The 15,448-nt window shown below is 32.0% G+C and overlaps 1 protein-coding gene across 1 annotated transcript; it reads right to left on the bottom strand.

Annotated features, from left to right (window-relative positions):
* Window positions 1-11,511: 11,511 nt before the first annotated feature.
* Window positions 11,512-12,085, bottom strand: LOC111395951. The gene is made up of 2 exons (XM_023022219.1): window positions 11,687-12,085; window positions 11,512-11,584 (listed from the first exon to the last, which is right to left on the bottom strand). Exons 1-2 carry the CDS (start codon window positions 12,021-12,023, stop codon window positions 11,568-11,570), a joined length of 354 nt encoding a protein of 117 aa, XP_022877987.1. The 5' UTR covers window positions 12,024-12,085; the 3' UTR covers window positions 11,512-11,567.
* Window positions 12,086-15,448: the final 3,363 nt, after the last annotated feature.

Below are 15,448 nucleotides of genomic sequence, written 5' to 3'. Positions count from 1 at the left end.
CCCCCCCCCCCCCCCCCCCCCCTTCTTTTTTTCTCATACCTTTCTTTTATAAAGTCCTAAAAATGCGTTGAATGAATATGGTTGAGATAAAACTGCAGACACGTAGAGAGGTATGCCTGCAGATTGGATTTCATTGACAGGGACAACTTACCTCATTAGATAGGGAGGAAAGCCAGAACTTCAAGAACAAGGGAGATTGGTAGGAGCGACATGTCGATGTACATATTCCGGCCCGATGAGCTAAACAAAATCTCTATTTTAAGAAGTGATTCAACGAAGCCAATTGATCACCTTCCCAAGGACCCATTGAGAATTTTATCAAATTATTTAGGTCCAAAGAGAAGAAAACAAATTTTTTTTAGAATCATTTATCATCAATCTAGATGATACAAGTGACAAGACTCCACTGATTTATTGTGCGAGGAATCCATTCTTGCCCATTTTCGTTCATTTTTGTTGAAGAAAGAAAAAATGGCAAACATTGAATAAACACACTTGAGAATTAAAACTTATGTATTTATATTAATGTATTAAACTAAATAAAATTTAAAAAGATATTTTGGCATATTTTTCTCGTATTTTAGTTTCTTATTTAATATGTGGAATCTAACTTCGAAAAAACATGCTAATAACGAAATTAATTAGATATATACAATTAACCATACGGATATAAAACTTTAAATCAAAGTCAAGTGACAAAATCAGTGGGGAAGGAGAAAAGAGCGAAAAAGAGGCACGTGACTAAAGTCAGGTGACCTGTTTTTGATTTATACAACAATAAACTTGGAAAAGGTCAAACATTCCTCTTCTTTATTTCTTCCAACGAAATGGCAGAAATCCTTAAAAAATGTACAGTGTTGGAGCAGTTTATCAAAATTTGTAAGGATCCTTTTACATATACAACAACATCTATATAGAGGGATTACATATAATGTCATATGACGCTTTATCATTTGACATTTAAAAAACAATCAAAATTTCATCTATTCTTTTCTCTACACATCATTTTCGGTAACCGTTTATGTACCATTTTTTATGTACGAGTAGCAAAATTCAATTTGTAAATCTAGGCCTTCGTCTAATACCTTCTTCTTGGTTTCTTCGTCCCTGACTTGAGCTCAGAGAAGAAAGAGATAAGAAGGCTTTATGGAGAATGTGGTTGGAAATTCATAACGGAGTCTGATAACAACAATCAAATTGTTTATCTCCGTGCATAATGATAGTAGTTATCTAGTAGAAACGATTGAAAAATCCCCAGAAACCTACATTATTTCAAATCATGTCCCTGTCTAATTACTTGAGATGTTGAACTAAGATTTTGCATTTTTAATTTCAGGGACGGGTTCATGAGAGAAAAAAAAAAAAATTGGCTTGCTTTTGTTGTTCTTGGTTTGAGATTCCATTCCAATTCATGAACTTAAAAACCAGTTTACTAGCACGTCTGTCACAGACTTTTCCAATGTCTCTAGGAGCCAACAAACAAAGCGATATAAAAGATCGGGAAAGAGTTTTTTCTTAATAATAAAAAAGGGCCCCCTTTGGAAAAATATCACATAGCTATTTCAACTTATTATTTTTCATTACATAAAAGAATTAAACATTGCATTAGCTCATGCATCATGACAATAATTCTATCTCTCTAAATGGAAATAATTTATAAACAATTTAATTCATAGATAGATAGAAATGAACGGTAAATAAGTAGATAGTACTTATGAATCAATAGAAACTCATGTCTAAAAGTAAAATTTAACAATATGCAAATATTGTCAAATGGACACTAAAACATCAAAAGTCTGCTCAATGACTAGAAAGTGAAGGGATGATAAGTGATCGAAAGTTACATAATGCTCAACTCCATATCACTGTAGCTTGAAAATGGAATTTGAGTGATCTTTTCACCATTTGCATGAATGAAATAATTCTGTAGTTAGAGCACCTCTAATCGTGGTGTAAAATAGTTCTAAATTGTGATTTAGCTATTTGAAGTCGCTGAAACTTCTCCAATGGAGAGATAAAAAGGAAATTAAAATTGCATTTTTCAACAGAAAACGTAAAAAAAGAAAAAAAAAGATGCAAATTTATATTTTTTTTTACATCAACGAGGGGCAAAAAGTGGATTTAAATCTTTCTATTTGAGCAAAATTTAAATTTAGATCCATTGTGATATAAATGATGATGTAAAGTGGTTTTGAAAATACTAATTAACACCAAATTTTAAATCTTCATCGGAAATGCTCTTATAGTAGTTGAAGGTTTAGTTGGACTTTCTAAGTCCAACTGAATAGAAATGTTGTAATCGTTAATTGAAATGGTGATGTGATATGAAAAATCTATCCGTTTGATATGCCATATTTTTCATAGAATTGAAAATGCCATTTTCCACCTTTCGCAATGTTTGATAAGCAATATTTTCCTGACTAGTTTTTTGGCACGTGACCCTGTTTTCTACGAAAATGAGGATTTTGTATTCCTGAGAATTGGTTTTCTTGGTTGCTGCTTATTCTTTTGTTTTTTTTTTTTTGGGTAATGGAAACAAATTCTATCCCTAATTGTAAAAAAAATATTTTCCTTTAATTGATAATTTTCATGTAAAACAAAGTCAAACAAACACCAAAAGATAGATGATTTTCTTTGCTTTTTTTCTTTTGCAATCGAAATAAATTATATCCCCAATACCAATAAATTCTATCTTTTTAATTGACAATTTAATGTAAAACAAAGTCAAACGAACACCAAAAAATATTTTTATTTCAACATTTTTCACATGAAAAATTATATCAATCAAACACAAAAATTAACAATTTATAGTAAAATAATTTTTAGGTAATTCAATTCTTTGAAATTTATTTTCTTTTCACTCAAATTTCATCTTTACAATCAAACGAACCCTAAGTTCATTATTTTTTAGCAAGTCACATAGCAAGATAAAATTGTGCTTTTGAAAAACAACATAAACCATTTCTTTTTGGACTCGATTGCATAGCGTTTAGTTTTTTCTATCTTGTCAGGTTCGTCCAAATCGACATGTCTGATCTTCGGTATGCTAGTCGTCATCATTTCTAATGATGTGTGCACTAGTCCTCCCACCTTTAGTATCAAAGTGGGTCATCGTTGGACCTTCGATCAATCCTAACTGGTGAAATTTGCCATACATCCTCATATGTCCCCAGTCAAAGTGTGGTTACAAAAATTTAATATTTTTAATTGGTGCCGACGGTGTATGAATTTCTATTAGACATATCTATTATTTATTTTTATTCAGCAATTGTATTTTTGTACAAACTGTAATGATTCAGTATGAATGCTGCAATTTATTAGAAATTTCACCAAAGAGACAACTGCTTTGACATCCGCACAGAAATAGACAACTCGATTTATTTGAAAAATATTGGAAATAATTAATCCCGATAATTACATGAATTTCAAGGTAGGTAGATTCGAATCCAACAATATAATTATTTTATTTGCCAGTTTCTCCATAAGTCAATATAATTTGTTGGTGCATAGTATTGATTATCAGGTGATTAGACCATCAATATAATTTGCCAGTTTCGATTTTTGTAAAAAATGAGAACGAAAAATATAGTTATTATGAGTCCCACACAAGAGACAGAATTTTAAATTTAGTGGTTTGATGTGATGGATAATGGTCATATTGTTCATTTTAATGAAGAAAGAATGAGAAACAAACAAGGGCTTAACAGTAAACTTTATAGACCCTCTCGAAAAATATGGTAATTACATGAATACAATTTTTACTTTTAAAAATTATAAAAACCGCTCGTATTAGCAAAACAAATATACTCTTCCGTTCGTCTTCATCATGTTTTCTTAAAAAATGATTATCAAGGGATCTTTATAATTAACCAAAAGCAGTATCCATACTCTCTTGATCAGCTGTTGATTCTGCGTATCTTTCACTCTAAAAAAATGTACAAAATAAAATTAGTCCCAAATATTCACTAATCATTTTTTGTTCTAAGATTTGAGCAATTTTTGTTTATATGATTTTTATTTTATTTTATTTTATTTTGAGACATACTATTTTAAAAGAATGCTTATAAACACAACTATTTTAAGTTTGAAATATTTTGTCGTCGTGAAATTTAAATCTTCCTTTTTAAGTCTATTTGACTTTTAAAAAAAATAAAAGAAAAAAATGATAGTGTTTCACAGTTGTGTGATTTGGTCATGGCATGTGCAGCCAATGCAATTGGTTGAACATACTAATGGCCCTTTAATTAATACAATGATTAGTTTTCGCAGGTGAAGCTTCTTTTGACTTTATATACAAAATTAATTAGGTTTAATATTTGTTACTATTGCTATCTTTTTCCAAGATATGACAAGAAGATTAGATTTCCAAACTACCACTGACTTTATGCATAAAAAGTTGCTTTGAATCTTCATTGCTTTATTTTGCAAAAGAGTGGAGTATGAAAATTCGAGTATTTGGTATTCTTTACCACTATTTATATGACATGTATATTAAATAATTGAGACACACAAGTTGAATTTAAATATGGAAAAATAATATGTACATTAGTTAAATAGTGAAGGTAAGTACTAAGTTTCATATTTCGAAAGTACTAGAAAATATCTAGAAACTTAGAGTCTGTTTCGAAAGTGTTTCCAAACGATTTTAAATAATAAATTTATAAAAATAAGTTGTGGATTCTCGAAATGTGTAAATAAAAGTTGAATAGTGTTTATGAAAATGAGTCAAATATTGATATCGAGGAACCAATGGTTTCATATTTTCAATTCCTGTATGAACCACTTTGAATTGATTATGAAGAAACCTGAACCGAAACTTCGGCCAAAATTTAGAGAAAAAATTATATTTTTCAAATAATGTGTCAGGAAAATATAGCAGTAATTCTGTGTGGCGAATTGTTATTTATGGTATTCATTTCTTGTAATTTTATTGTTTCAAATAACAAGCTAAGACCTCAATTAAAAAGTTGTTTCGTAAGAATAACTATTGTAATCGTTGAGTATGAAATTATGAATAACATTACACATTTTTTTTAAGTAAACAAAATTTTAAGAAAGAAACAAGGAACAAGAAATGCAGAACATTCCTTTTGGTCAAGGAAATTGATGGTTCAGAGCAAAGGGGTCAAGACGAGAGTGTTCATTCTCTGAATTGCAGAATTGGCAATTTGTTATGATTAGTACTAACATACTCGTGACATCAAAAGTAAATAGGTTTTGCTTAATGTACAACAAGCTTCGTTACAGAAGATTGTTAGAATACACACGTTGGAGGGTGGGTGGAGTATTTTTGGAAGAAAAAAAATTTCCGATGGACCCATATTATGAGAGTATTCTGGCAATTTGTGAAATTTTCTTCTTACAAATAGATTAATCCAAAGTAAATTACTAAAACAAAGAAACAATACTGAACAAAAAGATTATTCCTAGAGTTCCGTAAGAATATTTCTTTGCTTTTTTAATTTTGCTTTCCCAAATCCCAAATGAAACGTATTGCTGTAGAGAATTGGATTCTCTTGATTTTCATAAAATATTGTCCTTGGGATTTCATTTACTTTTGGACAAAAAAATTTAAATATTTTAAACAAATGTTATCATAAAAGCAGTAGTGATTATGATTACAAGTTCATGTGGGCCCAATGAACGGGAAAGACTCGACATGTAAATCTTTTCCAACTTTTATCATTCTCTAGTGGATAAAATAGTTAATGGTCCAGCAGGTAGGAATTGTTCTTTTTAATTTAGTAACATAATTAGGTACGGTATTAAATCAATTTCATTTAAAAATCAGATCATACCCTATAAGTGGCATGAGAATTTGACATCTAGATGAGCAAGACATTTTGTGTTTTGCAATTCAATGCTCAGATATTTCAAAAAGAGTAATGGTATTAAGTATCACTAGTATCAAGTAATAGCCTAACTGACAATTGCATGATATTAAATAATATATTCATTTAAATACAATGTCACACGATTTATTTAATTGAACTTATCAAATGTAGCCATATAAACTGATACTAGATAACATTATTCTTTCAAAAAGTAATCAATTATTCTAGCAATCTAGTCGACATTGATGACAAAGAAATTATAATAGGAAGATCAAACTGGAATAGTATTTTGGAATAGAAATTATAGTATTTCAAATTGACTTGCATACCAATGGTCAATTGAATAGAGGAGAGAGAGAAAATAATTAATGTAAATTTCGGTGTAGACGAATTAAAAAGAATAAAAATCAAATAGAAATAATATTTGGATCATGTTACATGACCACAAACATTGATACATCGGTTGACACATTACACTCACATGGGGAGGTCAGCCACACCTCGATTGTGAGAGATGTGTCAAACAATGTGTTAAAGAATGTGATCATTTAACTTAATTCATAATATTTTGTACCCTACCATAAAAGTTAGGTGATTATAGGTCACTAGTTTATGATTGAAAATATAAGTCACAAGGACCGCTCTACTTGAACAACCCCCTAGCTGTCTACGGCGGGTTGTTCAAGTCAAGTGGGAATAACCCAAGTCACAATGTTTTAGATCAATGGTATATTATTGTTAGCGCATCGAAGGATGTGACTAGATAAGAGAATGTATGAATGACTTCATCAACACAATCTTTAATGAATTTATTATTTATTTACTTTTTTGTTGGTGATTTGAGTGTTTTTTCTTTACAATATGATAACAAAATTTGGATTCTCGAATTTGTCAAATAAACAACAAATTGCATTTGATTGATTGAAATTCTAATTCAAGAGAATAAAGAATAAGCCTATTTATTTCTGATTCTAAGACCAGTAATTTTAGCTATCGATTCGACTCTTTCAAATTATTTTTAGAAAAGGTAACAAAGATAAAAGTGGATATTTGAGCGCTTATGTGGGAAAAAGTTTTAGATATTTACAAAGAATTTGACTCGAATGTTAATAATTTAGTAGTTGGCGATTTGTAACACTGTTGTTCAAACCATTTTCATTATAACACCACCTTTCTTTTATATAAAGAATATATTACTTTCTACCCTCTCTTTCGCTTGTGAGTTAGATGTTTTTAATTTCTTCTCTCCTCAGCCATTGATTGCGATATCGATCCTAGATGATGTTGATTTTATTTAGCAAGTGATATTCACAAGTAATAAAATGATGAATATCTAGATTTTTGGACCCAAGATGATTGATTACCTACTAATAAATTTCAAGTAAAACCAGCTTTAATCAAGAAACACACTATTAATAATTTGAGTTTGATTTTTAAGTATGTCTAATTATCTATTGAAAAATAAAAATCTTGAAATTTAATCAAATCACGCGAGGCACTAGGATCTCGAATTCACCATTGTTAATTAATCCTCAATTATCATTTATTAATTTCTTTTGTTTATGGTGATAATCGGCATTCGTTATGTGTTAATTTTCTCTTTCGAGATATATTAGTTGATTTTTTTTATCCATGATCAACTATATATCTTTATGAAGGATATGAATATAAAATATCATAATACACATATTGTAATGAGCACTGGAATATCCATTTATTAATTTCTTTTGTTTATGGTGATAATCGGCATTCGTTATGTGTTAATTTTCTCTTTCGAGATATATTAGTTCAATTTTTTTTATCCATGATCATCTATATATCTTTATGAAGGATATGAATATAAAATATCGTAATACACATATTGTAATGAGCACTGGAATATCGTTATATCCTGAATGACCTAGTGTTCTTTATTATTTGAACTAGAAACATGATTTACCTCTCGTTATAATCATAAATTTCAAAAATAATCTTTAAATTGGTCAAATAATAGGATAACAAAATATTCTAACAACAAACAGTAAACCAACAAGAATTTAAATTAGACGAGCAATTTATTTGATTGAAGATTAATAATTATCAAGGTTTCATCAAAATTCTAAGAACAAAAAGGTTGGCCTGTGATGTTTTGAACACAAAACTACAACATAGATAATGAACATACATAAATCGAATAATTTGGAAGAAAAGATGCGTTCAACCCTTAATCTTGAATCTCGAAAATGATGGCACGCTTTCGTCCTCTTGAAAATAATAATAATAATAATCCTAACCTTGCAAAGATCTCTTCTAATTTTGTTCTCAAGAATTTGATGTATAATGCTATGAAATTCCCTTAACCTCTTCTGTAACCTCGAAACTCTTATCGCTGAAAATTCCAAAATTACTCACGATTTTAAAATATGGTTTTGTCAGAGCCCTATTTTTTAGAAGAATGAATTTTGTAATAGTGATTTTTGAAGAATGTGTAGTTAAAAAGTATAAAGCAAAATTAATATATTGATATATTTATGGTTGAAAAATGAGTTCGAAAAAAAAAAGATTTTTTAGGAAATGAAGATTAAATAATGGCTATATGTCACAATTTCTGAACCGGGCCGGAGACAGAGTTGCGGGTCCCTGGGCCGTGACTTGGCGAGACCTGCAGGGAATACAGCCAAGGTCGCAGGTCCCTAACGCACGATAAAGTGCAATTTCCCTTCTTCTCATTATTACAAATGAAGCCCAATCAAGCCTCCAGTCTTTTTAATCTTTGGTCCTGCACACCAGGTGCCTTTATTCTTTCTGAATTTACCACAATTATTTGCACAACAAGTCCTCAGACTTTTTGGATATCCTTAAAGATCATACAAAAATAGAAAATTACTTCATTCTCATGGTAAAATGAAAGAGAAGGCACATATTTACAAGAGTGGATTAGTCTATTTGTACACCAAGGTTGTCCCCTCACAAGAAGGGGGCCCACGATTTTTTTCACGATTAACATATAGCAGGTCTGTACAAGAATATAATGAATAAAATATTCAGAATTTCTTCTTATCATTGAATCATAAACAATAATATTGTATTTGACATCTACAACCATTGACTTTTGGCTTTCATTCGGGTGAAGCTTTTGAATGTTGTTATGTTCAGTATTTTTAGTCAATAATATTGTCTAGTGTTAATATGTATTGATCGTTTGATTGGATAAACTTGATAGGGCAAAATTGAAAATAAGGTTACATAAACGCTAGTTTCACCAAAATTTCCTTATGTTCCGCAAAACATTATGGATAATGTTCATTTTCATTGGTTAAACATAAATGTTCAATGACAGTACAATACTCTGGGACATAGATTCGTTGTAAAAACGAGATAATTGCATTGTTTTTAAGAAGTTCAAAAAGTCATTGTTTTGAGTGGTGATGATTGCACTCTATGCACATTGTTCTATAATCTTTTAAATGCATTTTCTTGTTTCGTGCAACGTCAAATTCGATATACCAACTTAAATTTTGCTTTACTCTCGTCATTAAATATTTATTTAGCCTTTGTGCAGTCTAAGAATGAAGATTATCCGTTATTTCAAGTTTGTGACGCCATGAAAAACCATTTCAAAATATTTAAATTCGTTTACCTATTATTTTAATTATAGCTATAGCGTTCGATCTCCGTCAGAGTAAGACTTTGCTTGGAGTTACTTCAAAAAAATTTGAACTTTACTTTCAAAACATCATGTCTCGGTATAAGAAAGAATTATAGAATTGTTAAGTCATAATCAGATTGTAGCTATACAAATTTAACCCTTTGTTTGTTTGTTTGTTTTTTTTTTTTTTTTAGTTGCAAATGTATGATTATCGTTTGCTTGGAGCCCCTGCATGAGATTATCCATTAGTGGGGCCGGCTTTGTTAATTTACTTCAATGGTGGAATACATAAGGTATCAGTACTCGATATTGTTCAGTATAGTCTGTGACATAATGGAAAATTATATTTCGGATTGAGTTTTAACACGTAATCGAGTAGAAGAACACGTGTATGCCAATGTGATGCAGAAGGTGACGTTCCGCTAGGTTTAATTTCTTGCAATGGTGATGATGAATATATTTGTCATTTAAAATGTAGTTATTTAAATTTTTTAACAGAAATTGTATACGAAATACTAATTTGTATACAATTTAACTCCATCTAAATATCTTGAAACGGGTCCCCAATCCAAATAAAGTAGAGTTTTTACAAATTCAACTGTATTTTATCCACAAATGTTTACAAAATTTAGTTTTTTTCATTTTTCAAACTACTGTATGCATTACGAAATAAAAATAATGAATTTCATTTCAATTTAACAAATAAAAAAATAAAGTGGCTAGTGAATTGCTCGGCTCGCCATGTTAAAAGTCGAGTTGGTAGGACGAGTCGAGCAAACTTTTTAAAAACAATTGACTTGTGCTATTTTCGATATAGTAACACCCCTAATTTGGGCTCTATAGGCTATGGTACCAACATTAGAAGGCACGAAAGTACCTTGATAAATAACTGGACAGTTCAGTGGCCTGTAATTGGGCTCAGAAGATGTATGCCTTTAACTCGATCTCGAATAATGAAATAATTTGTTTCTGCAGCTCATTTCTTGACTTATAGTGGAGATTTTTGTTTTTGTATTTTTCACGACAATTTCACGATTCTAATTCCTAAGTTCATTGCCTTGCGATTAGGTCAGGGCAAAAATCTCGAAAAATCGATCAAGCCAATCAAATCCAATCGACTTGATTTTTGTTTGGTTTAATTTTCTTTTAAACAAAATTATGGTGGATTGATTCAGTCATGACTTAAACTTTTCAAATCGATAACCGAACAAATCCAACCCAATTGAACTACATCTCAATTTCCTCCAATTTGTGATGCTGTCTGTAAACAATAGCATTAGAAATTTCATTTCACAAGCTCATTATGTTATATTTAGTTTTTTTCCTTACTCGAATGGTCAGGTTACATAATGTATAAAAAAGCAATACAATTTTTAAGTTTTCTGTTGATCCATTTCTATTAATCTGATTTTATTAGTTAGTCAATAGTTCTTATAATATAAAATTATTTAAATTCTTGTAATCTAAGTACGCCCAAAGCTCGGACAATTTTTTAGTTTTTATTTTTAAATTCAATTTGGACTAAAGTCTAAACTGACTAACTGAATCTTTAAGAGTTAAAGTGAGTTGATTTTGATTGAAATTCATCCAACTCAACAAATTTTATTCTGGTTTCGAGTTGGAGTTGAAACCGACTTAAACCACATCGCATCCAGACCTACTTGTGATTAATTGACCTTGTAAATCTCTCTCTCTCTCTCTCTCTCCTCCATTTTTTTTTCTTTTTTTTTTTTAACAATTAATAATTTTTTTTACCAGTAAGTCGGTAAAGAATACTTGTGTGACTAACTTCAAAACTTAATTCTAGATAGCTCGAACCTCGAAATCGAGATCCACATAATGATGTTAGATTATATTTGCCTTTGAATTGTCTTTGTTGAGACAAAAAGAATTGAGTCATGCTGGGGAATCAGGTAGGGGTTCTACAGAACTCCTGCAAAATACACAAAAATATGGGTGGGGTGGGGAATTTTGGGGTCATTTTTTTAATGAGATGGGTCTCGCGTGAGACCCGCTTCATGTGAGGGATATGTAAAACATCTGTAGGAACCTACATAGAAAACCGTTATTATGTATCGTATCCCAAGTCCATTCGAGCATCAAATTCATGGGACGGTATAACCTGCAATGCATAAAGTACAAGTAGTTATTCCTACAATATTTTATTCATAAATTTGAGTAGATATTTAATAACACGTTAAACTAAATAAAACCAAATACTTACGACCACATTTCTTTCCAGCAGGTCGATTTTTGATGTTGCATCTCTTCGGAATAGTGATGGCTATTGCTGGTTTGATACCAGCCTTTTTTGCAAGAGGCGATAGGAGGACGGCGCAAAGGCACCTCGGAGCACTCTTTATCAATGCATTAACTTTGGTGCAACATGCCGGAGTCACTCTTGCCCTAACATTGGAAGCTGCACCAAGGCACGGGCTCAGGCTAGTCGCCGCAGCATTTATTGGCGTGCGACCACATTCTCCGGCTGCATTTGCCCACCCCACCAAATACACAAGGAAGAAAGTAACAAAAGGAAATGCAAACTTCAGCTGGGATGCCATATTTTTTGCTACACTTAAAATGGACTGCTTTTTTTACTAGTCACTTAAAGACATTCGAGTTGTACAAAGATTTATAGGCCATGGTGTAAATGTGAAAGGTTGAAATTTGAGGTATTGTATTAGTGTTTAGTGCGGTGGTTGAAGCTACGTGGAGATACTACCCTTGATTTATTTCAAGTGTAATGATTTTAGCCATGACTACTTTCAGAATAAATATCAAGTAATGGGGGGACAGGTGACACATTAATATTAGGACACATAACAGTGCTTCGAGTGCCTTTTTAGGCATGTTGCATTACATGGTCGGTAGAAATGTTACTAGGCATGAAAGGGAAACTGTTATCGGGGCAGATCCAGAATTATAATTTAGTGAGAGCGAGACAGAAAATGGGCTGAAATAAATTGGGAAAGAGATAAAAAAAAAATCCGAAATTATAAATTAAAAAAACCCCATTCGAAGGTTTTCGGAAATTCAGTGAGAGCGACCGACCCTGTTCAACCCTTAATGGATCCGCCCCTTGGTATAGACATTCTCTGTCCATATGTCCTCAATCCACCATTTTTTCATAGCATTTAGCTCTATCGAGCTTACAATTTTTATAGCATTTATCTTCCAAAAGTAGTCTCGCAATTGTAAAAGCTAAGGGCATCTCCTAGCTGTTTTATTTCTTGCGCAAAGGGTGAGGAATATTATCAAGACGACGAAAAGATGGGTGGTGGTGGTGTGGCGGGACTCATTACGAATAAGTGGGGGTTGCAGATTGATGATTATCTTCTCATTGTCGTTGTTTTTCTTTTCGTTTGTAGTCAGATGTTGTTGACACATCATTGATAAACAATAAATAAAATTGAATATGTTAATGAAAATTCAAGTGCTACAAAGAAAAGTTGGAGAAAATGATTGAGTATCCAAGTTATGCCCACAACGAATATACTGAAAGTATTATGCACTAAGTCCAATCAACTTTGGACATAAATACTTTTATATAAAATTTAATACAATTAAATGACAGATCTATTATTTAATTAATAGACAATTAAATAAATAATAGAATCCGTAGATTCAAATATTTGTAATTTGTTATCCACAAGGAATTGTGATTGTGAGATGCAAATTACATCTGATTGAATCTTAAATCATCCGTGATCGTAAGTAATAACGAGATACGGATATCGTTATTACGGATAGACCATCACGTGTGGCATTTCTTACTTGTGAAATAAGTAGCTGATCTCACAAGTTAAAGTGTGGTGACACTTAAATGAACACGTGTATGTTTTGTTATAGAACAAAAACATTGGAGACCCGTCGACAGATTCCACATGGATAACTATCTGAGTGTCAGTGGTTAATCTCTAACGTTCGGTAGTGGAATTGGTCCTTTGACTTGAGGTCGTCATGGTACCTTATATGAGGCGTGTCATACTTTGACGATATTGGATGTTGCTCTGAAAAGGGCTGCTAATACGACATCGTTCGGGTCGTTCGGGTACGTCAAGAATCGTATGAAGGTTGTGATTGATCAATAAAGGATTCGTCACTCTTAGATAGTAGGAGATTATGATCTGCGTTTCATTCAATTAAGTCGATGATGAAATTCTTGGCCAAGGTGTACTCATAAGTCGAAAAGAAGTTTTCGACTTATATTGACTTAATAGTGGAATGAAAGATATGATCGATGATCAAGATTGACACAATTCCATATCTTGTAATTGATCGGATCATATTGACGAAGGGATTATAGTTTCACGGTAAACGAACGAATTTGATTTTGTCATACCACGTGACATTTTCCGTCACATGTATTGCCCTGACACATTGCTAGATGTCAATCAGGGACGGCGAGTGTGAATTGACGATAAATTAAAAGGGTGTTTTAATTTATCAATTTTGATTAGATCAAAATAATATTTCACGTCGTTGGGTATCGTGGTCGGGAACCTAATGAATCGCACACAAAAGAGAATTGGAAGATTGCTAATTGCCAATTGGTTAATTTAACAATCGTTGGATAAATTAATTAACTGAATTTGTTATTCATATTCCCGAATTAATTAATTGGATTAATTAATTCACTGACCGGGTTTAATTAATTGGATTAATTAAATATTGGACCGGACCGGGCCGAGCCCGTTTGGGTTTATATAAATATATAGCTAGGGTTTGAGGTTCATATGATTTTTATTATTCTTGCTAACACAAGAGAAAACCCTAAAAGCTGCAATCTTATTCTCTGTGTGGAACACCGTTGGAGGCTGGACAATTGGGCAGTTATGGTGGCGAATCAAGGTTGATGGAACGAAAAGAAAAGTAAAAGAATTGCAGAATTCTTCAAATGTACAATCCTTATCACAATTTCTATCTAAACACAAAGGCGATTCTTGGTGGGAATCGAAAATTATTTTAAATTTCGCTGTGCATGTATAAGTCGATTCCCAACAGTGGTATCAGAGCCAGGTTCGTGTTTGTTAGGAATTGATTTGCATGATTGAATAATCAAATGTTGATTGTACATATTTTTCTTGTTTTCTAGCAATTTGAAAATTTGATTTTTGGATTAATTAAAAAAAAATATTGGATCGTTTTGCTTTTTTTTTTTTGGTTTCTGCCGTTTTTGTAACAATGGCGGGGAAGAGGTGGAGCCGGCGGCAATTATTGCCGTCGGTACAGCTGGGCGCACGGCAGCACGGTGCTGCCGCGCACTGCGAAAGCGGCGCTCGCCGCTTCGGTAGCAGCGAGCGCCGCTGCTGCTATTTTTGCATGCTGCTGCTTGCTGCAGGCAGCAGGAAGCCGCCGTTGTTGGACTGCAGCGGCCTCCGCCGCAGGGGCTATTGGGGCAGCGCCATTACCGGCGCCGCCAGCCAAGAGAGACGAAAGAAAAAATAAAATTTGGTTAGGGTTTTTCAGGTTTCGAATTGGGGACGGGGGCTTCAAGAGTAATTTGAGTTATTTGACGTCCCTATCTGCAATTTCGATTTCAGGGGTCAAATTTTAAATAATAAGAGGCGGGGTTCTTCTTCTTATGATTTGAGAAATCAGGGGCTCCTCCTTGCAATTTCAATAAGGCGTTTTGTGCAAATTTTGAATAAAGGGCTGTTATGCAAATTTCAAATCTCGAGGGCCCTATTGATAATTTGTAAATGGGTCAAATTTGCAAATCTCAAAATTATTTTGAATTTGTATTTTAAAATGGTTTTAAATTGTGTTTTAATGGGTTTGACCTATTATTTTAATTTGACCCAAATTAAAATTTTATTTAAAATTGACGACATTTTATATTTTCGTTAAAATTGGATTTTGACTTAAATATTAAACTTTGACCCCAATTGAATTTTATTTTATTTAGGAGTGTTATCCTAATTTAAAATATTGATTCAATTTAAATTAGAGTTGGACTCTAATTTAGGATTTAATTAAAATTCGA

This window comes from Olea europaea, chromosome 1 (assembly GCF_002742605.1).
Source record: "Olea europaea var. sylvestris chromosome 1, O_europaea_v1, whole genome shotgun sequence".
NCBI classification, from domain to species: Eukaryota; Viridiplantae; Streptophyta; class Magnoliopsida; order Lamiales; family Oleaceae; genus Olea; species Olea europaea.
Note: the sequence above shows the minus strand (reverse complement) of the source record. Positions and strands in the feature narration are given on the sequence as shown.

Bases quoted from the DNA above. Each gene is read 5' to 3' on its own strand.
- LOC111395951 (XM_023022219.1), bottom strand. From the start codon at position 12,023: ATGGCATCCCAGCTGAAGTTTGCATTTCCTTTTGTTACTTTCTTCCTT.